The 23,190-nt window shown below is 35.5% G+C and overlaps 3 protein-coding genes across 3 annotated transcripts; 2 read left to right on the top strand and 1 right to left on the bottom strand.

The window, feature by feature from the left end:
* Window positions 1-954: 954 nt before the first annotated feature.
* On the top strand, window positions 955-16,369 carry LOC146163809 (SAP30-binding protein-like). Its single transcript, XM_083381621.1, has 5 exons — window positions 955-1,188; window positions 2,019-2,115; window positions 2,199-2,344; window positions 14,048-14,114; window positions 14,988-16,369. The coding sequence occupies exons 4-5, from the start codon at window positions 14,048-14,050 to the stop codon at window positions 15,941-15,943; spliced, it is 1,023 nt and encodes a 340-aa protein (XP_083237747.1). The 5' UTR covers window positions 955-1,188; window positions 2,019-2,115; window positions 2,199-2,344; the 3' UTR covers window positions 15,944-16,369.
* A 28-nt stretch (window positions 16,370-16,397) lies between these two features.
* LOC146163808 (transmembrane protein 42-like) lies at window positions 16,398-16,796 on the top strand. The gene has a single exon (XM_083380593.1). It carries the CDS (start codon window positions 16,398-16,400, stop codon window positions 16,794-16,796), a length of 399 nt encoding a protein of 132 aa, XP_083236719.1.
* Window positions 16,797-19,396: 2,600 nt separating this feature from the next.
* LOC146163807 (uncharacterized) lies at window positions 19,397-22,418 on the bottom strand. Its single transcript, XM_083382597.1, has 6 exons — window positions 22,281-22,418; window positions 21,556-21,774; window positions 21,238-21,270; window positions 20,795-20,935; window positions 20,335-20,480; window positions 19,397-19,963 (listed from the first exon to the last, which is right to left on the bottom strand). The coding sequence occupies exons 1-6, from the start codon at window positions 22,357-22,359 to the stop codon at window positions 19,781-19,783; spliced, it is 801 nt and encodes a 266-aa protein (XP_083238723.1). The 5' UTR covers window positions 22,360-22,418; the 3' UTR covers window positions 19,397-19,780.
* Window positions 22,419-23,190: the final 772 nt, after the last annotated feature.

The raw sequence follows: 23,190 nt of genomic DNA, 5'->3' as shown, positions 1-23,190 counted from the left end.
AAAATGGTGCAAAAAAACTTCAGAGAAAACGTCACAAATTTACGCCATAAAGAGACGTCGTGATACATAATCTTAAGGGACTTTCTGTTTTCGTACGAACTTATGCGCAATGAACCACTAAAATTTGATCCCAATATTGTGGAAAGTCAAAAAAGTTTTAGTTCATTCATATAAAATTTACACAACGAAAAATGCAGTCGTACTAAAATAATTCCTTTAAAACGAGCTAAATCATACTACAAAGCAGGGAGTCGAACCGAACCCGAACCGGAAATTAAAAAACGGTTTGGGGTCATTTTTTCCCTAAAATTAACCGAACCTGAACCGTTTTTCGTGAGATTTTAAGGAGCCGAACCGGAACTGAACCGAATGTTTAAAAAAAACTGAACCTTAACAAAACTGTCAAAAAAGCGGTTCAGTCCAGCATGACGCCACAAATCGTATTTTACATAGTCAAGTTATGCCATGTTTGAAATTTTATAAAAAAATTCAAATTTTTTTGAATAAAACTTTTACTTTTTATTTTTTTTATAGATACTTTAATAATGTGCTATTGTTTTTAATGCGTCACGAAACCTAGATTGAATACGAGTTACAGTTTAATAATTATTCTCTACATCTAATGACCCACATTTTTAGGTTGAACGGAACTATTAATTGTATACGAACCGGAATCCTGAATCGGAAAAGTCAAACGGTTCGACGATCAGCTACAAAGTCATAAATGATTAGCGCAAAGCATTACAAAGTAAAGTTATCATCAGATCTTTGTTATTTTTGTAAACATAAAAATGGATCGTTAAAAAATAAGAGTTTAAAACTTATAATTAACTCTAGTGCATAGGATAAAGTATGATGTACAAATGGAATGCATAAGGCTGCTTTTAGACTAAATATTCGTAAGCGTGACGTTCGAAGAAAGAATTTTTTTCAAGACGTGTTTCCAAAACTATTAACTGCATAATGTATAGAAAGCTTCATTTTTCAGCAATTTAACCAGGATTTGTTTTGAAAAAAAGGTAAATTCGCTATATGCTCGCTAGTCGATTCTGTAGGATACTGATATCCAAGAGATTTGCTACAGGTTTTGTGTCCACGAAACCTACGTAACTATAATTGTTTGCGCTCAGCGGCGTTGGTTTTGTTTGTCACACCATGATGTCTGGAAGTGTTTTACACAAAATTAAGGTAAGGTTTTGCATTACTATGTAAACTGAATATGCTAGCATTGTTATCTTAAAAAGTTATTGCTATCAGTAATGTAGTTATGTATTTTTCTTTGTCTTTACTGAACTTACTCTAAAATAATAGTTTATTAAAAATTGTCATATTGTATATTTATTTTGGGCGCTGGTCTAGAATTCCACTTTTTTTAGAGTAAAGTAACTAATTGTCAAAAATAAAATGGCAAATAAGAAATAAATAACAACATAATAATAAAGAAGAGGCTTTATACCCGCACAGTCGGGCACTAAAGTAATTACCCCCCCACAGTTTCTCGCTCAGCTACTGTCATAGCTGCCTGTTTTGTGTAAAATCTAAGTAAAATGCGTTCAACCGTGAAAAACTTTCGTTGGGCTAACGGTTTTTAGTATAGTACTCCATTTTACGCCGTGCAAATTTTACAAATAATGTTATTACAGCCGTGCAATTTTGGGCGGAAATGTCATTACAGCTGCGCGTTTTCAAGCTGCAAAATCGCTTCTCCGGTTCAAAATCCAAAGTTTCCAATCTGGTTCTCACATGTTGTATGGGTACAGGCAACAAAAAAACAATTCACGCAAATAGCCACTTCCTAATAATAAAATACTTTGAGCAACCAAACCTCAACTCGCACTGTAACCAAAATAATGTTGTCAATATAATTATCCGGAATAGAAAATGTGGTAGGATTCTAGACCGGCACCTTATTTTGCTACATATTATGTTGCTTACTATATTTCATAAGTTTAAAAATATTTACAATCATATTAACTGTAAGCAACAGAGATTTTAAATGTTTGAATTGCAATTTTAAGATCTCTCTAATCTTCACTCATTTGGTGAAATGGAGGCTCTTATCTGGTTTTCCCATCTCTTGACAGGGCAGTGGGAAAATAAAATGTGATATATCAGGTGAGTTAGAAGGTCAACTGTAATATGCGATACAACCCCTAGGGTGAAATGCATTCCAGCCTAACTTGCAACATTTGTCTTAGTGAAATGAGATCACTTAAGACAAAACTGTTCCGCTGCTCTGTTGGCCCTGAAAAGGCAAACTGAAAATGTGGAGCAACTTTCACAGATATTTTTTATCCTTCTTTTTTCCGGAGATGAAAGTTGAAAAGAAGACTCCGTTTTGCAGGTATGTCTATTAACAAAAAACACTTTGCTAATTTATATATATATATATATGACAAAATCAATATACAAACACCTAGGAAGTTCAGGGTTTATTGTAAACCCCAAGCAGGTACTGGAGGAACCGTGAAAATTTTTACTTTTGTGTGTTCTTGGCACTTTTAGTATTGCAGTTGGCGAGAGATGACTTGCAATTTAGCATACTCCCGTACATGGATCTTCCAAAATCAATCACACATACTTCACGGCCCTGCTTAAGTTTCTCGCCTAAAGTTAATGATTGCATATGAAATGGTTTTACAGCTGGCACCAGGCAGGATTGTGCACCTGTTCGCTTTGCGTCTAAAGTTTAACTTGATATGTTATGCAGTCAAATAACAGACTGCAAAGAATACAATATTACTCAGGGTTATTCCTAAGCAAAAATTTACACTCGCCAGTCGGGCGAGCGGCTATCAATCGGCACTCGCCAAATTTGTGCACGCCGTCTGCAATTTCTGTCCTAGTGCTTTTTGTCCGGGTTTAACTCACTGCCCTAAGCAGCAATGTTTTTAATTTAATTTGGTCACACGTCTTAAGCTAATGCAAAACCAAAGTCAAACGCAATACGCGGTTTTTTATTCCTTGTTTGGTCAACTGTAACTGCAGGATATTTTATCCATTTTGCCTTTCGTTATTCGTTAGGGTTGGCTGTTATGCAAGTGTGTTTGACAACTAACAACAATTAATTAAGCTGTATCGTTTTTTTTCTTGCTCAAAACATCGAGTTGGACAGTGCTGATGTTTCTCGCTGTCCGCTCTAATTTTTGATGTTGGTGTAAGATGTGCTTGTATGTTAGCTGACTTGGTACACAGCACAGCTCGCCTTTAACTAATTAAATTTCTCACCGAAGTCACTCATTAGTCGAGTGGGTGTCAATCAGCACTCGCCCAGAGCGAATTGCACTCACATTGGCGAGCGAGCGACCGAGTGCTTAATCCCGACCCTGTTACTATTGCCATAAACAATACTTGACAATTAATTACGCTGTGCATTACCTCACTGAATATTGGGCTATAGTTGACCTTAAGTAACCCTGTAGTTCATTTTTTCCAATGCCAGCACGTTTAACATGGGAATGTTAATTGTGCAACCTAACCAGTTAAGAAAATTGTGAATTCTGCGCTTGGCATTACACGTTAGTGACTCACGGAAGGTTATCGTGCCGCACAAAAAAGCCGCTGACACTGCCCTACAAGCCTACATTTAAAGTAAGCACTATAAATGTGTCGCCGCAGTGACTGGCCTTTATCCAAACCTCAAGCATTTGTACAATTAGGCAACCATCGTTGATAAAACATTAAAATTATTAGTTCCAATTACCCGAAATAAACGGCAGAATTGGATACAAACCCATTTGGATTTGAATCTAAGGATTCAAATTTTTTCTTTGAACATCCCTAGCGGGAAGGCATTAGAATGCAATTGGGTATCCAGCTTATCACTAATAAATAGGTACAGGTCTATAAAATATTTGAATGAGATATACAGGAATTGATGTCAAAATGCATTCAATTTACTTTAGTATTTCTTCCAGTATATATCAGGTTTCTTTTGAATTAGGCAGCTTGGCGACAGTTCTTTAGGCTTTAAGGAAAGTAGTAATACACACAGTGGTTAGGCGGTAATAAGGACAGACAGGTTTTAAATGCAAGGTGCAATTTTGCCGGTTTAACATCAGTGTAATCACCGGATTAGTTTTTTTGATTATAATTTTCTGGAATTTTAAAGGGTTGTCAAGACTCCCTGAACACACCCATTCTATGCCAGTGACCAGGTTGTTGCCAAAAGGTAATATTCTGCCCATACGCTGAGTACAATGAACTCTTCAGCAGTTTAGTCTGTTTTATAAAAAAAATTTGTGAGCAGTATGGCAGAATGCTGGCGACTTGGCGACTATGTCGGCCGAAGAATCAGCCAGAAAACCGAAGAAATTGGTGCAAAAAAAAAAATTTGAAAAAAAATGGCAAGATTCTGCCAACCTGGTTGTGAGTTGGTTTGCCTTTGCTACACTTTGCGACCTGGCAGATGTTATTTTTTTATTTTATTTTTTAAACTGTTGTTGCCATTAGTGTTTACTTCAATTTTTCGCCACATGCGCAGTTATTAAGAATTTTGTGCCTTTGGTGAAAAACAGTGTGCAAAGTGCTCAAACAATGAGACTTGCTGAAAGGGAGGGTCCCACTTCGGGACACCTCTTAAACTTTACATAACACTTTTTTCGGAGTCTTTGCTTTTTTACAGCCTGCTAATGTCAATATCATCTTGCTATGGCATTGCATTTATTAACCAGTTGTTTAAACATGACATATATGTTTTTCCTTTTTTATATCATGGGAATTTACCTAATTTGAAGAAAATTCAGAGCTGTTTAGGCTCCAACAATGTTTTTTGTTCCCATAAGAATAATATTAATTTTGCTAAGCATTTAAATTGTTAATAATTTTTGTTGGGGGAGATTTGGCTCTATTAAAGTAACATAAAAAAGCAACTAAACAATAGTCGTTTATAGGGACTTGTAAGTGAAACAAACTACCAAAAATATGTCAAATACCACATCAATGTTTGCAACAGACTTATGAAGCATGTTTATAGGTAAGACAGTAGCTCTATGATGACTCCAACTGTTATAGGAAAAAGACTTAAATTGCTTTTCATGTCCATAAAATTGTGGTATGATAAACAGTATTTTTATAAATATCACATTGCTCACTGAAAAGAGAGTTTACTTTAATTGCTTGATGAATGTGAAAAATAATATTGTGACTTGCTTTATATGGGATGCCTCTTAATTGCCTTTATTGGTTTGTTATAAGAAATACTGTTCCTTGTTATACAACTATGGATGCTCATTAATAACCGAAGCGATGTAAAGTATTACGCTAACAGTGTTCCCGCTAAGCGCATTTTAAAAATTTTGGGCACTTGCGCAGTTTTTTTCACGGAAGTGCGAAGCAAAAAAAAAATTATAAGTTGTTTTTTTACTTAAATTTGACCTCCTGTCGTCTCTTGAAGCCCACGTTTTACGATTTTACAAAGAATATACATATAATACCTTATGTACCCCATTTTTGCTTCACGAAAGTTTTAAAACAATGCCCAAATTAGTTTTATTCGAGCTACTTACGGCCAAAAAAGTGCCAAAATTAGTTTTATCCTAGATACGGACGGACAAAAAAGTGCCTAATTAGTTTTATTCGAGCTACGTACTGAACAAAAAGTGCCCAAGTTAGTTTTATTTGAGCTACTGACGGACAAAAAATGCCAATATTTTGTGGAGTAACTGTCAGAAATTAGTGCATTTCTAAGCAAAAAGGTCTGCGACAATTAGGTCATCCAAGGGCAGAAGAGTGACATTTAGACCTTAATGTAACAGCAATTTGCACTAATTGGATCTTTAGGTAAACTTCCGACAAAGATAAATAAAAATATAGGCTGAAAAATCACAAAAAACATATGAGATAGATTTAATAATACTTGACCCACCCGAACCCAAACGATAACCAACACCCTTACTTAAATAATGTGCGTTAATTTAATAATTATTTAAACGCTGGGAAAAAGCCCAAACTCTGGTGGGCATAAGATAATTTCTCATCCAGGTTATATAGGACTGTTATGTCACACATTGATGTATTGGGACCGAAAGCGTTTATATAATTATTAAATCAACGCACATTATTTGGGTTAGGGTGCTGGTTAGCGTTTGGGCTAGGTATTATTAAATTTAATCTTTTTAAGCAGATTTGTTAAGTTAAATTATAGTCAAGCGGGGTAAAAAAAAACAATTTTAGCTAACTTGTCTGCCTAACTTTTGATTTTCGCAACAGAAGTGTAATTTTTCATTCTTATTGAGCTTATGGGTCTACCTTTTCACCAACATAAAGGATTTTTAATTTTATTATAAAAAAAAAATATTTTAAAAATCTGTTGTTTTTTTAACCTGATGAAAGGGCAAAAAAACAATGCCGGGGTAAAAAAAACAAGTGTACATTAGAACCATTTATAATAATTTATAGAAGCAGGTTTGACTTTATTTGAAGTAAATAGACTAAAAATGCTTTTTCAAAGCCACAACAACACACAAATTTCATAAATACCTTTAATGGAAAGAGAATTTGAGTAAAAAATAAACAGTTTTTATGATTACACTATGGTACCCAGAATTTGCACCTGTTTAAAATATTTTTAGCAACTAATTTCTCCCTGGTAAATTAAAACTGTGCCTTTCAACAGTTAGCACTGGTCATCAGTGGTATTTCTAGGTCCCAGAAGAAGTAAATTACCTCAACAACAGAAGTTTTTAGATTTGTGGGCCAGTCCGAGGACAACCTGGAATTATTAGCTTTTTCTTATTTTTTATGAAGAAAATTGCTCAGTTGCCTTTATTTCATCCTCATCATTACAAAAACATTCACATCTTTCCCCTATGTTATGGTACAAGTCTAAAATAATTGCTCCAGTCTACCTTGTGATCTGCACTTGTTTAGGTTCTGGGCCACTTGTTAAGTTTACTAAAAAAAAATTTTCTACTTTTTCTACTAAGGTAAATTTATAGAAGTTTAACATCTCAAGCTAATTACTTTCCTGCTGTTAAGGCAAATTTTGATCAATTAACCTGAAGAGAATAACCCTAGAAGGTTCGATTTAATCTATTTTGCCTGTTTAAGCATAATAATACCTTCATGTGGTATTGATTTGGATTGCAATACACTTTATTGAAAATATCGGGTATCGGTATCAGAATAAAATAGTCCCTATTCATGACTGATAATTTATTCAAATGTTTTACTTTCTTATGGCACTAATGATACTTGGTATTAATTCATTTTGGTTAATAGCTTTACATTTTCTGAATAAAACTAAAAAGTTAGGTTATTTTACCCAAAGTACATGCCTGTTAGTTGTCTACCTTAGTGTTTTTAGCTCATGGTCTACAAATAAGCCTCATTATGTTGGTATTGGTACATATTGGCTAGGCATATTTAGTAAAGTTTCCATAGAATCGATCGGGGTAAAAAAATAACAACAAAATATCTAAAAAAACTAAAACAGCTAGGAAAGTAAGGTATTTTTTGTTTAATAGATCAATGTTATGACACAACACAGAGTAAAGGCCATTGCCACAAACTTGGTTGTATAGGAATTACACAAACGTTTCTAATGGTCTTACAAACCTTTTTAAGATACAAATTTAACAACTGTTGTTTAAACTAGTAGAACTTTACTCAGAGAAAAAAAATTAAAATGGTTGAGGGCTTATTGGTTAGGCCAAGAATGTATTTTTTACCTGAAAAAGATATTAAAAAAAATTATATATACTTTGGGTGTGATGACATTGTTTTTTTTTTACCTCAACTTTAGCAAAATTTTTTTGTTACGCCAAGTGACTATAGTGCATTGTCCAAGACTTCTAAGTCTAAAAATCAGACTTTTCCATCCTTTGGATGCCGTAATTGCCGTAGACCTTTTTGGTTAGAACTACACTAATTTCTGACGGATTGGGTGGTAGTTTAGTAACTGCGAAATTTGTTTTGTGATTCTGTGATTGGCAAGTTTTTGAACTACTAATTTTGTTTAGTTCTCGGTGTCTACAGGCTAATTTAACTCACATTTAAATCTTCTTTGAAGGATTTGGGATTAGTTTGTCTTAACAAGGTAGTGTAGTTGACAGGGATCTTAAGTTTTGCATGAGGTTAGATACCAGGCCATGGTTCTCAGAAACTGGAATATTTTTTTTTGCGATACAATCAAATCTTTTGTTTTAAAAGTTTATTTTGTCCTAATTTGGAGATCTATTTTAGCTCAAGGTATCTGTGTTTCGCACTGTATGTTTTGTGTTATAGGAAAGTGATTACTTGGTATAAAATACCTCGCGTCGCAATAGCTTTAAACTTTTTCAAACAAAATTATTACAATTATCTGCGATATGGTTTTATTTGCATAAATTACTTTTCATGCTGTTTTTTAACGCTTAAAAGGTTAGGATTTTCCGTAGATAAAACTTTCGGGCTCATTGTTTTGTAAAACAGTGTATCAAATTATAATATACGCAAAAAAAGCAAAGTTGCGTGTTGTGTCAACTAAACGAGTAGGTTAAATTTATGTCAATATAAACAGGAAAGACATGAAGGCGAAATTTTTTTTAATTAAAGTTATAAACTTAAGAAAAATGCGTAACCTGTTTAAAAGTTAAAAATGCTTACTGGTAAAACTGCTGCACTACGCATGATAATTACCTTGACCATTAGGCGGTTACACTGCACTACGCTTGACAAAGTCCATCACACAAACTACAAAGCGAAATCGCGTCTCAAGTGAGGCAATTCTCCAAATGAAGATACTCATTTTTATATTAGGGAGAAATTAATTAAGATTATTGCGACGCCTCTCGTGCACTCCCGCTCATATTGCTCCTCTCCATTGCAACGAAAACATCTATCTGACAAAGCAAGCAAAAAATAATTTTCAGATTATATTTAAGAGCTAATAAAAACAGAAGTTCCGAACTAATTATTATTTCCGCGTATCCAATTTGGGCACTTTTTTGTTTGAAAATTTTGGGCACTTTGCGCACTTATTTTAGGCTTGTGCGCAAAATTTTGGGCACCTGACCACATGGTAAAAAATTAGAGGGAACACTGCACGCCAGACAGGTATTTGGTCATTTAGTGGGAAAATAAAGCTTAATAGTTGTCTGACTAGCTGTCAGAAAACAAAATTTTGCATGTGTTACACTGAGCAAAGGTGCTTCAATCTTTACGACAGAAAATTTGAAAACATTAATACCATCTACTTTACAGTTAACCTTCAGTGTTTAATCATTTTAATTTCTTAAAAATTTTTGTAACCCTTCACGCTTGACAGAAATAAGCATAACATTTTAGTCTATATGCGTTGTCTAAAAAGTCGTTATATGGAAATACCTAAGTATGAAATTAATTTGAAATATTTATGACTCCAAACACTGTTTAAACGCTGTCCATCCTCAGTTTGGACAGCACTAATCTCATACAGTATTCATATATGAATAAAAAAAAGCACATTTATACTCAAAAACTTATTTAGATACACAATGCTTTTCTCTTAGTGATTTTTTTTTCAGCAGTCAAAGCACATTTGATTTAGTTTTGTATTAAAGAGAGGCTGACAGGCTAAATTGTATACATTCTATTATCCTATGAACACATAAATTAATATTACCTGTAATATATCAACAAATAGATTCTCCTTTTGTAGTGGACTAGATCAGTGTGGTACAACTGGTCACTGGAACAGGGACTCTTTTTATTGGCCCACTATTTTATTTTTATGACCAGTGATGAAATTAAATTATAATATTTTTGGGGAGGGGCACAACCAAAACGCCTAGTAGCTACACTTTTAATGCATTGGCTTCCTTTGCTATAAGTGCCCCCAAACATTTTTTGCCAACTTTATGAAATCGCAAATTTTTTTGGGGAATGAATATTCTGTGATTTTTGTACTTTTTTACTTTAATAGGTAAATTTATCAAAATCAGTAGGTAAAAAGTTTGGCCTAACAACCTGGAAATAATTCCTTCAAAAATTTCAGTTTTATGTATTTTGCTTGTTTGAGCATAGTAATGACTGCATTTGCTATCGGATTAAATCGCAATTCTTTTTGTGGAAACGAAATAAAAACTAATAAGTATTGTACTTCTCTAGTTGGTGTCAATTAGCACTTGCCCAAATTGCATTCCCAGGTAGGCACATACAAAGCATCAGCCCCATCAATAGAAGACTAGAAGAGTTTTTTGTATTACAACCTCTTTAATCTCTAGGGCGGTTAACCTTTTTTCTATCGCCTTTGGTAATTGTCCTGTGCCTTGCGCCCCCTTCAGATATTACCTAAGCATCATAAAAATTTACTGTTAATCGCAAAACACAACAAAAATTATGTTTATTTGGTTTGACTTTGGCTAAGCTGAAACCTGACGCATTGGGCACACAAAAAAATTGCTTAAGCTTGATATATAAATAGATTTTTATCAAGCTGATTTTTACAAACATGTTGTCAAGGCATTTTCTCCACAGCTGTGAGGCTGCACAGAAACCACGTCGAAATGTCACCCCAAGAAAATAATTAAACATTGCGTTAATCTAATGACATACAATGCAATGGCTATATATATACTGCAAATAATATTACAATTTGTGCAAAAAAGGTTTGGGTTGCCCCAATATGTAATATATATATATGATAGAAAGGTTCGCAAGAACGCAATTTTTTCCGCAGTTTTGTTGTTTAAATTGGAAAAAAGCATTGTGAAGAGGGTGATATATCATACTGTTTTGACAAAACATAGCCCAAATATGTCCAAAAAAGTAGAAACTATTAACACATGTAGTCCAAAAGTTCGCAAATTGCAAAAGCATGAACCATTTTTCTTCAGTTACTTGTACGCATGTGTCATTTAGATTTAAAGCATATGACAGTAGGAAAGCAAAATTAACAACCAACCCAACATGAAACCAATAAAATCATTATAAAAAAAATAAATATTTGAGTAGAGCTTTGTCCCCTAAAACTCCAGTTCTGCTGCATAATTGCTTAACTATTAATATTTATGCAACCATGCTGGATATTGTTTTGAAGTTTACCTTTAGTAACCTAATAATGTTATGATGTTGTGATGTGATACAATGTTAATTTTAGATTAACAATGCTTGCTCTGCACATGCAGCTCTTCAACCATTTTTTTGGCTCTTACATTTAGGTTGTATTTCAGTTTTTAGGATGCCCAGTATCAATTACTTTGTTCTTCATACTTTGCCTATTTTAACAACTTAAAAGCACTTTTTTAAGCAAAAGAAACTCTTCTACTTGTCTGAGACCGTTTCGAAAAATTCCTTGTCTTAATATCTCAATGTTTGACATCTGAGGGCTGGATTTATTTTCGCCATCCTTTTCGAATGCATTTGTGCTTGAGGGTGTTGAATATTGGTGCAAGACTTATTTTATGGCTTATTGTTTTATATGCCATCTCAAACAAACTTAAAGGATCCTTTTCAGTTCAAATCCTACCCCGAAATCAACAGATTTTAGAAGCAGGATGGCCTTTATTTGAGAAGTCCCACAGTGTAAAAAAGTTACTTAAATAAAGTGTATATGGTATTGTTGGTATGCTTCATCTAATAAATCAATTTAACCAAAAGTATATATGCGTAAGTGAGAAAATACATGGTGTTATTAATTTCTGCCCATGTGTGAGGTGTGGCTTTTGGCAGTTAACCAAGTAAAATTGTGGCTTTTGGTCTCTGATTGGTTGGCCACCCCTGATCTAGCCGTATATGCAATACAATTTTGATTCCACTGATTGATACTTTTACTTACAAAATGCTGACATCTTATTGCATGGCCACATTTAAAGCTATCACTATGGTCGATCCTCCAGAAAAAACACACAGTGAGGTGTGGCTTTTTGGCAGTTACACAGTGAGGTGTGGCTTTTGGCAGTTAACCAAGTAAAATTGTGGCTTTTGGTCTCTGATTGGTTGGCCACCCCTGATCTAGCCGTATATGCAATACAATTTTGATTCCACTGATTGATACTTTTACTTACAAAATGCTGACATCTTATTGCATGGCCAAATTTAAAGCTATCACTATGGTCGATCCTCCAGAAAAAACACACAGAAAAAAGTCTTTTGCTGTTTCAAAAATTCCTCCTATTGGCCAAATTAATTTATTCCATACAGCAGTTAAAGGTCTTCATTATATCACTGTAAAACTTTGCTAATTAATAACCCAGGCCCCAGAAGTTTTATTTTAATTGTTGGAAAGGTGTTTTGCTGCATTCGCAAGTTGTAATTAAGAGTTATATTATATCACTAAGTAATTAAACTTGCAGAACACCGCTCTTGAATCATACTGTACCATATTATAATCTGTGTAAAGAGCAGCTAATATTATAAATTGTAGAACAACTCAATAAAAATACAGTAGGACTTTTAAAGAGTTTGTAAAATAAGTGGTAAAGCAGATGTTCCTCGTTAAAAATAATAACTGATTGCTGACTAACTAATTTTATCATAATTTGTGCAGAAAGAGGGTGCTGCTTGTATGTCTTACAGATATATACAGTATTTAAGAATATATTTTAATAATTTATGTGCGCTGAACACCCTAAGCACCCCAAAATGCATAACACCACCCCTATTTTTAGTTATTCAATACATAAGGAGTTTTGATTTCAATACTTTGGGTCTTGCCTACCTAGGATTCAATATTCTACTTATGCCCCTATTTTGATTACTTATTATTATTTTTTATATGACATGGGTAGTTAACAAGTGACTTAACACAAAAGTTACAAATTTTAATGTATAAACAGCTTGATTAGGTAGAGTTGGCAAAATATCAATTGTCAAATTATACCTGGTTTACTTAATTTATATACAATATCTTTACCAACTTAAAACGTACAACAATACAATTTATTTATTTAGAGACCGCTTCCTAAAGCACCAGTAATAACAAATGCTTGTACTTTGAAATATTGTGTTCATTAAATTACCCTCTCACCTAAAGAGTAATATTTTGCTTTGCTAAACACAATGAAATTGATTTAATACAGAGTGATTAAAATTAATAATTATTGTTGTAATAAAATATCATGAATAATATTGGCGCAGATTTACAGATATGATATACCAGTATCCAGTGTGTCATTCTCGAATAACTTTCCTACTTAACCTAGGCTATAGTGGGTTTCATTAAGTGTAGGCCTTTTGTATGATTTTTCTTATGGTATTATCAGAAATGGTTATGTACCTCATTGCACACCTAAGTTAACCTGGTCAAACTTCCACGGCATTTATGATGCCCTGCCAGAAATCCAGAGCATCTAAAAACACGTTGCACTCCCATGTTTGGCGCATATGATTTAATCGTGCATATTTAGCAACTTGTGTGCAAATGGGCAGCGGAAATCAGTTCAAGTGCAAAAAATTGCATTTATTCGGTTTAAATCAACAAAACTTTCAATGTAAATTAGACACATAAAAAATTTAGATTGCATTTTTTGGAAAATTTATTAATCCCAACACAGTCTAGTCACAGAGACAAAAATGTCAATATTTGATTTCACATATCTTATAAAAAAAAAGTGGAAGTGATTTATTTCCAATGTACATTCACAATATGAAGATAAAAACGCTCAAGCATACAGTTCTATAAAAACATGAGCCAATGTTAGCAAATTATAATTTACTGTTGACGAGTTTTTGCACAAACTGCTGTTGATAAAAGCACGACTGTGCGATAGAATATAAAATGCCCCTCTACATTTTTAGTTTTAAACAAGACAATTACATCTATTAAACAAGAAAAATTACTTACTGAAATTTGGAAGGAGGTTCAATTGAAAAAGTTGGTAAATACCAAAAAAAAAAAAAAGATTTTACGAATATTTTGTGTATCACACATCTTGAATATGCCACTGTTGTTTGGTTATGGGTACCCTTTATTTTCATTGAACTCTTTAGGATTCACAGCAGAATTCCTAAAAGGACTTGATTTATTATTACCCTTTTAACGATTAACAACTTCCATTTTTATCACTTTATTTTTATAGGTATTTAATTCAATCCTTTATTTTATTTTACTAGTTGGTGGTGTTTTAATGGTGTATTTGTATTCTAGATGTACGTGGAATGTTACCAACATTCACATCACGGAGGAAGTGTCATCAGGAGAGCATTTACAAATGGTAGCAAAATTGTTCAATTAGTGTTTAATTAGGTGAAGGAATCCTAAAGATGCATTAAGAATAAATGTTTAAGTCTGGCAAAACTGTGACAAGATCATATATGCCACATTAATGCTAAACAAAATGACTAACAAATCTTTTTTTTTTAATATTTGTTATTAGTTTTTATATTTGGTAATATCTATCTATCTATACTTATATTTTTTGCGGTGCATGCAAAATAAAATGTAAGGTTTGTCACCTATTTATTTATGTCAGTTTATCATATATTTGATTCCCAAAACTACAAGTTGTGTGTAGCAGATTTCTCAAGCATGTTTCAAGACTTTTTTCTTACCCTAAACTTTGTTTACTGGTATTTATTTAGAATATATTCCGTAATCTTATGTCTTGGGTTAAAAATTATTGTTACCATAGGCGTCCAATCTTTTTCTTATCGAAAGTGAATAATAATTTCCTTTTATTAAAAGTCATTTATTTTTTGCTCGCTCAAATAACATGTATGACAGCGTTTTGCGTTATTTGCTATCGGTTTTAATTGAAATAACTATACCTAGACATCTGTAGGTTGTATCTTGTCACATAAAAAATAATCTCGTTTGAATTAATTTTTGGAATTCACGCTTCGATGTTTTTGAAAGCAAGTTGGGCGCCTATGAGTTTAAACCAAAACATGTGCCTTTGTATCGTAAGTGTAGTAACGAATAAATTGTCAACAAGCAACTCCTGGTGACTTTTGTGTGGCTTCAACAACGTTAGCAACCAGAGTTTTTTTCCATCACGAAAGGGTTTCATTTAGATTTTTTAGCGTAGCCCCCGAATCCAGGCGTTTACCTTCTTGACGCTCTATTATCGTTTTTTGTTTCCCCACAGGTTTCAAAAAAACGTTAGGTTGTTGTGAAATGGCAGCGTTATCTGCACTTGCTGCCTACGATGTCTCGGACGACGACGCCGACCACGAGGCAGGCCACGAAGACGGCCACGTCGGCATCATCGTCAAGCAACCCACTCCCCCGGAACCAAACCTGAAAAACGGGCAGCAGCGGCAGAAGAAGTCGCCCATTGACGACGAGGATATCTTCGAATTGGAGGAGTCGTTTTTTGCGGTCAAGGACGACGTAGTCGAAGACGTTGAAATGAGCGAGGTCGCGGAAGGTGGCGAGGAAGACGCTGTGGTGACCGAGGAAAATAATAACAATATAAACGAGGACGGCGATGGAGAAGAAGCGCAGGAGAACGAGGAAGGTAAGGAACTGACAAACGGCGAGAGCGAGGCCAAAGCGCCCGCCAAGCTGTCCAGAAAGCGGTACAGCTGCGAGAACGCCACGGCCTTCGCCCTTAAGCTGAGAACGCTAGCCCAAGAAGAGCTGGAACTGCCGCCCGAGCCGCTTGGCCAGTGCACAGCCAAGCTCCAGGAGCGTTTCCAGAAGCTGTACGAGCGTAAGCTGCGCGAAGGCGAAAACATCAACCGCGCGTTGCAGGCGCGAAAGGACTTCCGCAACCCGAGCATGTACGAAAAGTTCCTCGACTTTCTCGGCATTGAGGAGCGCGGTACGAACCTGCCCCGGAAAGAGTACGACCCCGAGTCCTGGCGCAAGTGCCCCAGTTACGAGGAGCTGGCCAGGGCGCAGCGCGAGGACCTCGCCAAGAAGGAAAAGGACAAAAAGACAAAGGTCGAGTTCGTTACCGCCGTTAAAAAGTCTGCTTCGTCCGGGTCGGGCAGCGGCGACCGCGCCAAAAGGACTAAATGGGATGATAGGCCTCCCACCTCGAACGCCAAAACAACGATTATCTCGGCCGTTGGGTCGATAAAAAAGCCGAAGGTATAACCTAGAATCGGACGACTTTTTTATCTCAAAGTGCCAACTGTATATTGTTTTCCATTCCCTTGTATAGGTAATGGCAAATTGATTGGTGACGGTCTCGTCGTCCCAACTGTTGCAAGTATTGACTCTTAGGAGATTTGTTTTTTTTTTACTTGAATTAAAATACTCTCTCAGTTTTTCTTTACACGCTATTTTTATTTCACTGCCTTTTACGGCCGACTGTTTGTTTTATTCGTTCCAATACTAGTAGTTCAAAAAACTAACCAAGTGTTACGTCGAACCATTTTCGTAAGTGGCCGAGGAACTGGTTTGCTTTATCGCTTAGTTATTATCAACAAAACCGACCACGGTCTTTCTAGTTGAATTTGTGTGAATACTGAATACATGCCTCACCTCGTGTATTTACTTTTGTACTTTTCTTACTTCAGATCACTAAAACTATAGGATTGTTAAAAATATGCACGGTAGAGTTCTCGCGTGCGGGGCTGGCGTCTTTGCTGCCCTTGCCTCGATAGCAGGAAAACTAGCTGGGGGCGAATTTCAGCAGGTGGCAGCTCATTTCCCGAACAGCGGACATTCGTGGATCGCTGTAATGTCGGTTCGCGCGTTTTTTCTTGTCTCAACAATTGCTCTGAACGGAGTCATGTGGACGTTGTTCGTGGAATCAATGCAGTCCCTCAACTCTGCTGAAGCGTCGGTGATCAATGCTGGCTGTAACATTTTGCTATCTGGCGTCACCGGGTGGATGTTGTTTAATGAGACGATTGCCGCTGGGTGGTGGCTGGGAGCGTCACTAATAGTTTGTGGCATTGCGGTTATACACGTTAACGACGACAAGCACCAAAAGGAGTTATAAGTTCCTATGGAGTAACTTAATCGAAAAAGATGCAATACGTTTTCGTCTTGTTACCTTGCGCTACAGGTACAGTGGAAAAGAGAACTGTTCGATTTCGTCTGGTCGAAAAAGGTTGGTTGTGAGGGAGAGTCAAGGAACTTAAAAATGTTCGGGAAGAATAATTTTTGAATGCGTGTGTATCTGCTGGACTATAAAAATTGTGTAGGCATCTTGAATTGTAATAAATTTAAAAATCTGACATGTTTATACGAATGGGTTGGTTTATTTAAATTAAAATGTAGGCCAAACTTGTTCAGCTAATCCTGGAGGATAGGGTGTACCACCCCTGGCCGCGTTTTAATATGGTCACTGAGGAATCCTATCTTGCCGTTTAAATTGCACCACTATGGTGAAAGAATATCATATTACAACTTTTGCTTCCAAAAAACATAGTGCGTTAAGTTTGTCTTCAAAATAACCTAATATAAATTTTTGAAGTATGATACACTTTTAGATTTGGAATAGTATTGTACACATAGTTAAGGAATTACATTTCGTAGCGTTAGGTAAGCTTCGCCGTAAAATAAGAAAAGTTGTAAGTTGTGTTTAGTCACCTGGTAACAGGGCTGCGGAGTCGGTTAAAAACAACAACCCGAGTCCGACTCCGGCCAAATGTAAGATTTTGTGGAGTCCCGAGTCCAGTTCTGACTTTACATCCTGTATTTTACGCAACTAAATTAAGGTGGATTTTCTGCAATCCACTCATATTGGTATCATAATTGATCCACCCGCATTAGGCTACATCAGGGGCGGGCAACGTGCGGCCCTTTGCCATTTTTTGTGTGGCCCTTCGCCTTATTCCAGATATTTTTCCCTAAATAAGGGTATTTTGTGTGCACCAATGTTGGAACTTTTGCTCTTTCAGTTTCCTGTTTAAAAGTGCAATGTAACCCATAGGCTACACTAAAGCAGTTGTTGAACTCGAATGGGAAGGCATCTATTACAAAACAATCTTTATTCATAAAGTTTTACTTGCGTCACGTTGGTATGATAAAGAATTGTTTTGCAACAATTACACTTGTCTGCTACGACTTTTGCTGCGCATATTGACTGAGATGTTAGGTTTAACAGCTGGTTTTGAATTATTGCTCTTAAATAGTTTGCGTCTATGCACATCTGGCCTGGAACCAAACATTGACAAGTTGGTTCAAAATATCCAACATCAGCCTTCTTACTACTTCTATTTGAACATCCACATGTGTGTCTGCTATGATATTTCATATTCGCTTGTACTTGTGTTTTTCTAGTATAAGCTGAAAATATCAATTAGTGCATTTTTGATGTGCGGCCCTCCTGTAAGCATTAAATTTCCTAACTGGCCCTTGTTGAAAAGGTTGCCCGCCCCTGGGCTACATGGTTTAAAAATATTTTACATTTGCTATGACAATTTTACAACTTACATTTTCCCGCCTTAACAGTTTTGAAATTTGATACTGCGCATGCGCACGTCAAACTCGGGACTCTGGTAGTTTTACGCGGTCTTACCCGAGTCCGACTCCGCAGCCCTGCCTGGTAAAGGCCTACTTGAATGCCCCAAAATTTGTCATATTGTCGATTCCCGTCGAAATGTCTGCCGGTTTTAGAAACCCTATTTTTTGACATATAAATGGAAATTGGTCACAAAAAATTTTAATTCACGATTTTGATCATGAAAATGTGGGTTGTTTTTTTCAGATTTGAAGAATTCATCTGTCAGCATTTTACTTTTTGCAGAAATACTAGTTGATTTGAAGGAAAATATTTTACGTAAACTTTGAAGACGAAATGAAATCCTAGACTAGACTAAACTAGCCTAGCCTACACATCGTTTTTTAAGAACTTTTCCCAGCGACTAACTTTATCTAAGTTTATTTTATTAGCAAGTGCAAGGTATTTTGGGGGATTACTATGCCACACGACTCATCCGCGTGCGTTGCAGCTTGTTTCACTTGTCGTATTATTCTGGCGCTGTTCAGGAGGCTACCTATTCATGCAAACAATAATAAATACGGGTTATAGTTTTCTGTTATCAATGTCGACAATGTACTTCACATATTTTTTACATCGCTCAACTTTGAACTTTTAAAACGTACTTATAAATGGTTACCTAATACGATAACTTATCCCTCATCTGTTTAATTACTAATAACTATAGTAACACAGTATAGCAACACAGCATGATCTTAAACTATTTCGCATTAAAACATAGGCCGTTATCTACAAATTAATTAGCAAAATAATAACTTCACCTTTAATTGAACTTTAGTAGCCAACACACAATTTTACTGTTGTTGCCTTATATCAACATCCCAAAAAACACTTGACATTTTCTCCCCTCCCTGATTTGTGCAAAATCAAATCGCTGATTTTTAGCCACAAACGTTTTTGACGTTGCTCACTGGTCGGCAAACAAATAAACACAATTTTCGTTCAAAAAAAAGTGAGGCATCCATTTTGTCCCGCTTTTACCTATTCTTTTAAATTTACATATTTATATAGCTAGGTACCTCGACTGCATAATAGCCTATATACGATCAGTGCATGTTTTATCTTAACAATAATTATTTTAATATATTATTATTTTATTTTACGAAAAAGTAAAATAAGGCGAACGAGGGCAAAAACATTTACATACCTTTCCGTTCACATAAAAAATGTCGTAAAATATAAAAACAACTACAAAGTTATAGAATTTGCAAAATAAAAGATAACTCAGTACATTTCATTTCAACCAGCAGTTAATGAGGTGCGATTAATGGTGAACCTTTACGGGTAATAGATGTAGTCAAAGAGTAACATATTGAAATAAATCATTTTGACAGCATTTGTTAAAATTGGCTTGCCTTTTTGTTCCTACAGCTTCGCATTTAGTTTAAAGGTAAAACTGGGAATGTTACACCACACAACATCGAAAAATATATCTATTTAAAAATACATTGAAATATGGTTCTACTGCAAGCAACTTTTCACACCACATTTAAAGACTGACATAGGGTGTTAGAAAAAGTGGAACTTCTGTAGCTTCCTGCGAAGGGGATTACAATGTTTTCTCCGTTGCAAATTGGTGTCAACCCTCTCACCACAAAGTGTTTTCCATTTCCCAGGTTCTCTGTGATACGAAGTTCCGGTCCGAACTGATCCTTAAATATCTAAACAAAATTTATAGCAATCGTTTTACTCACAGCGCGATAGGAGATTCATTTTTGAGTTAGCCTTACAAAATCATGACGATATATCTAAAATTAAAATCAGAGAGAAGTTCCCTAGTGCCACTGGATTCGACCCGAGCCTGTGATTATAATGGACCAAGCAAGCACAGTAAATATTACGTGATTGTCCTAATTCCAAACATCAAGGATAAAAATGCTAGTTTCGATTGCCATGGTCAAGTGCTTGCGGTATCCACACGTGACTTATTGTGAGGCGACTATAAACTTTATTTATGCTTATATGGCGAATTCATGTCTGATTTTACTTCAATTTTCTTACGTACAAAATACTCCTCATTGCAAATACTTACACATAAGTCATTCGTAACCCTTTGTTTGAAAGTCATAATTCCGGTCCATCCCGAGAAGCGTTTAGTGTTCGCCTGAAACACAACTTTTCCCTGGAATCCATCTTCCGTGTTGTAACTTACAGAGCATGTCGCATTTGCGAGAACATCTGGAAAACCAAGCCACAATTTATAAAACTACTGCAGAACGATCTAGTCTAGATTGTAAAAAGGCATTCATTTACCATAAAGAAGTTGTTTTAATATTTCAACTATCTTTTACGAACACGTTATAATGTGAATAAAAGTAACGCCAATTTTATGTTTGGCGAATTCGTACTGATAATAATAATTGCCTTTCCTATTCCGGTTGTAAGTTAAAAACACAATTTCAAGTTTGCCTTTATACGACCACCTGCAGGAGCCTGTACTTTAACTTTTGTCAGTTTCCATATTAAAAAAAAATTGAGTAATTTGCTCTTACTTTGCCTTTGGTAGCATATGTTGATGTTGGGATACCAGCAGCATCCAAGGCTCTCACATTTGTCCTTAGAGGGGTTTTCTCCTAGTCCCGGGCAATCCGTAATGTCGTACGAATTGGGATCCAGTTGGCATTCACGTCCAACTGTGGTAAAAGAAAGCTATAGCATTAAATCAGAAGGTTAGGGTCTTTTGGGGTATGCCAAGCGGTGCAAAATTTGGAACGCAAACAGGTTGTATTGGGAGCTATTTGACCTTAATGAAATATTAGTTGCCTACATGTCTTTATATTACTCCTTTTTAAACATAGTTGTCGTCCTTGTTCATAAACTGTACATTTGATATATGGTTTTGCGTTAATATTTTGAATATTCAAACCTTTTCGTTGTACCGTAACTAAATTACAGGCAAAAATAAATAAAAGCTATTATAATAAACTTAACTTACGATTTATTTTGAAGCTGCATTCTTGGTCCTCACCTAAATAATATTAAGAATGGAAATTTATTATGTTAGTCCTACATTAAAACTGCTTTCAATTTTTTTAACAGGAATGGTTGAAGATAAAATGCCACAGTGTAACAATATTACACAATCTACTCAGACCGTATATATATACCGGGTGCTATCAGAAAGGCTATTACCGAGATATCAGGATTGTATTTAAGCAAGGCTTTAAAAAATAGCTTTTTCGACAGCATATTGTTATGTTCTATGACTCAGTTGTCTTTCCATACTGGAAATATTTAATGTATGCAAACTTACTGTTGAGTGCACGATTTTCGTCCAATGTTCGGTGACAAACATTCATGCAGTCTTGTAGTGTGGAGAACATGTTTTTGAGGCCAGTTAAACCAGGGCATCCGCCGTACGTAAACCTTTCACAATTCCCGATCTCCGCGTTGTAACGAAACCTGTTGATGGTCGCTCGACAAGGTCCCTTATGGGTCAGCACGTTGCAGAAAGCCGGCGCACGAAGCGGAACTGAAACATAAAAATGAACCCAGCAATGAATTAATGGTTTGTTGTGGCAAATGTACCACAACACCAGTCTGCAACTATATACCGACTCATACTTAGCTATGTTGGACATCAGTTAAGTTGTACTAAGTACTTGTATGCTAACTAGGGATGTCCGATATTATCGGATCGGAGCCGATACCCGATGCCAATTGGTAGCACTCGTCCGATACTGAGGTTGCAATCCGTGCCGATGCGACACCAAATAAATATAGGAAATTCAGCCATGATGTGCTATCCAATTTGGCAATTCTACTTTAAAAGATAAATACATCAAAACATATAGTACCGGTATGTTATCAACTGAAAATAACCAAACGTTTCAACGCTAGAACAAATTTCTGCCTAAAACCAGGAAAAAATGCAATTTATTGCGTATTTAAACATAATAATGACTTCGTTCGATTTTGAATCGGAAAAAATATCGGAATAAAGTATCGGACTTTCCTAATGTTGACTAACTCACTTACCATTTTCATGTTCAAACACTTGTCCAAATGACCTACAGATTTGAAGAAGTAGCAAGACGAATGCGAGTTTCACGTTCATGTTTGTGCTATGCAGAAAAGCAGGTCGCAGTACAACTTTTAATTTCGTTTTTCGTAAGATTAACTCCTGTTAAAAAATGTGTAAACATTTGGTAAGTAACAATAAAGTCTTTTCACACTTCTATCAAGAATTTTCATAACTAAATGACTAGGGCTGGGCTAACTTTGACTAACTCATTTGTTATTTCAACTGATCAATCAGAGTATGTGTATACTTCTATTATTTTTAGCAAAACGCTGTACCGCCAAGTAACTGTCCAGTGTCCATACTAACATTGGGAACAAAACGCCAAACAAATCCAGATTTACTCAAGCGTACTACACGTTTTACGCAATAGAAGATACAATTAGCCCCGGGCGAACAAATTTTTAAAAATAGTCCATCGGTTTGTCTAACTCTAATTCTTCAGGGCAAACGTGTTGAATATGGGAAATTAATACATTCAAAAGAATGTTCGGTTTTGATTAAAAAGTATATACATCGCCCATGATTTGGTATTAATTTTGAAACTGTTGTATTATAATGAAAGATGCATCCACATACGTGTACAACGACTGTGATCTAGCCCTTCTGAAGTTGTTGTTTGATCAACGATAACGACTTACATATTAACGGCTTATACTTGATGTATTGTCGTTTTTTATGATAATAATAACGCTCAAAAGAATACCCCGTTACATGGTTATTAAATATTTGTTTTGCTTTTATTAAATCAACTAACAAGATTATACGGTTTGTTTTACACGATGTCTTAATATACTACCTCCAATCATGGCAACCCTAAGCGCGTGGTGTTTAACTGAGAAACAATAAAAAGGTGTAAGGCCAAAC

Source organism: Ascidiella aspersa, chromosome 2 (genome assembly GCF_963924565.1).
Source record: "Ascidiella aspersa chromosome 2, kaAscAspe10.2, whole genome shotgun sequence".
Taxonomy (NCBI): domain Eukaryota; kingdom Metazoa; phylum Chordata; class Ascidiacea; order Phlebobranchia; family Ascidiidae; genus Ascidiella; species Ascidiella aspersa.
The sequence above is the reverse complement of the archived record's forward strand: the minus strand, read 5'-3'. Positions and strand labels throughout refer to the sequence as shown.

Bases quoted from the DNA above. Each gene is read 5' to 3' on its own strand.
- LOC146163809 (XM_083381621.1), top strand. From the start codon at position 14,048: ATGTACGTGGAATGTTACCAACATTCACATCACGGAGGAAGTGTCATC. The intron at 14,115-14,987 runs GTAGCAAAATTG...GTTTCCCCACAG, and splicing joins CAGGAGAGCATTTACAAATG to GTTTCAAAAAAACGTTAGGT.
- LOC146163808 (XM_083380593.1), top strand. From the start codon at position 16,398: ATGCACGGTAGAGTTCTCGCGTGCGGGGCTGGCGTCTTTGCTGCCCTT.
- LOC146163807 (XM_083382597.1), bottom strand. From the start codon at position 22,359: ATGAACGTGAAACTCGCATTCGTCTTGCTACTTCTTCAAATCTGTAGG. The intron at 21,775-22,280 runs GTAAGTGAGTTA...TTTATGTTTCAG, and splicing joins AGTGTTTGAACATGAAAATG to TTCCGCTTCGTGCGCCGGCT. The intron at 20,936-21,237 runs GTAAGTTAAGTT...CTTTTACCACAG, and splicing joins ATGCAGCTTCAAAATAAATC to TTGGACGTGAATGCCAACTG.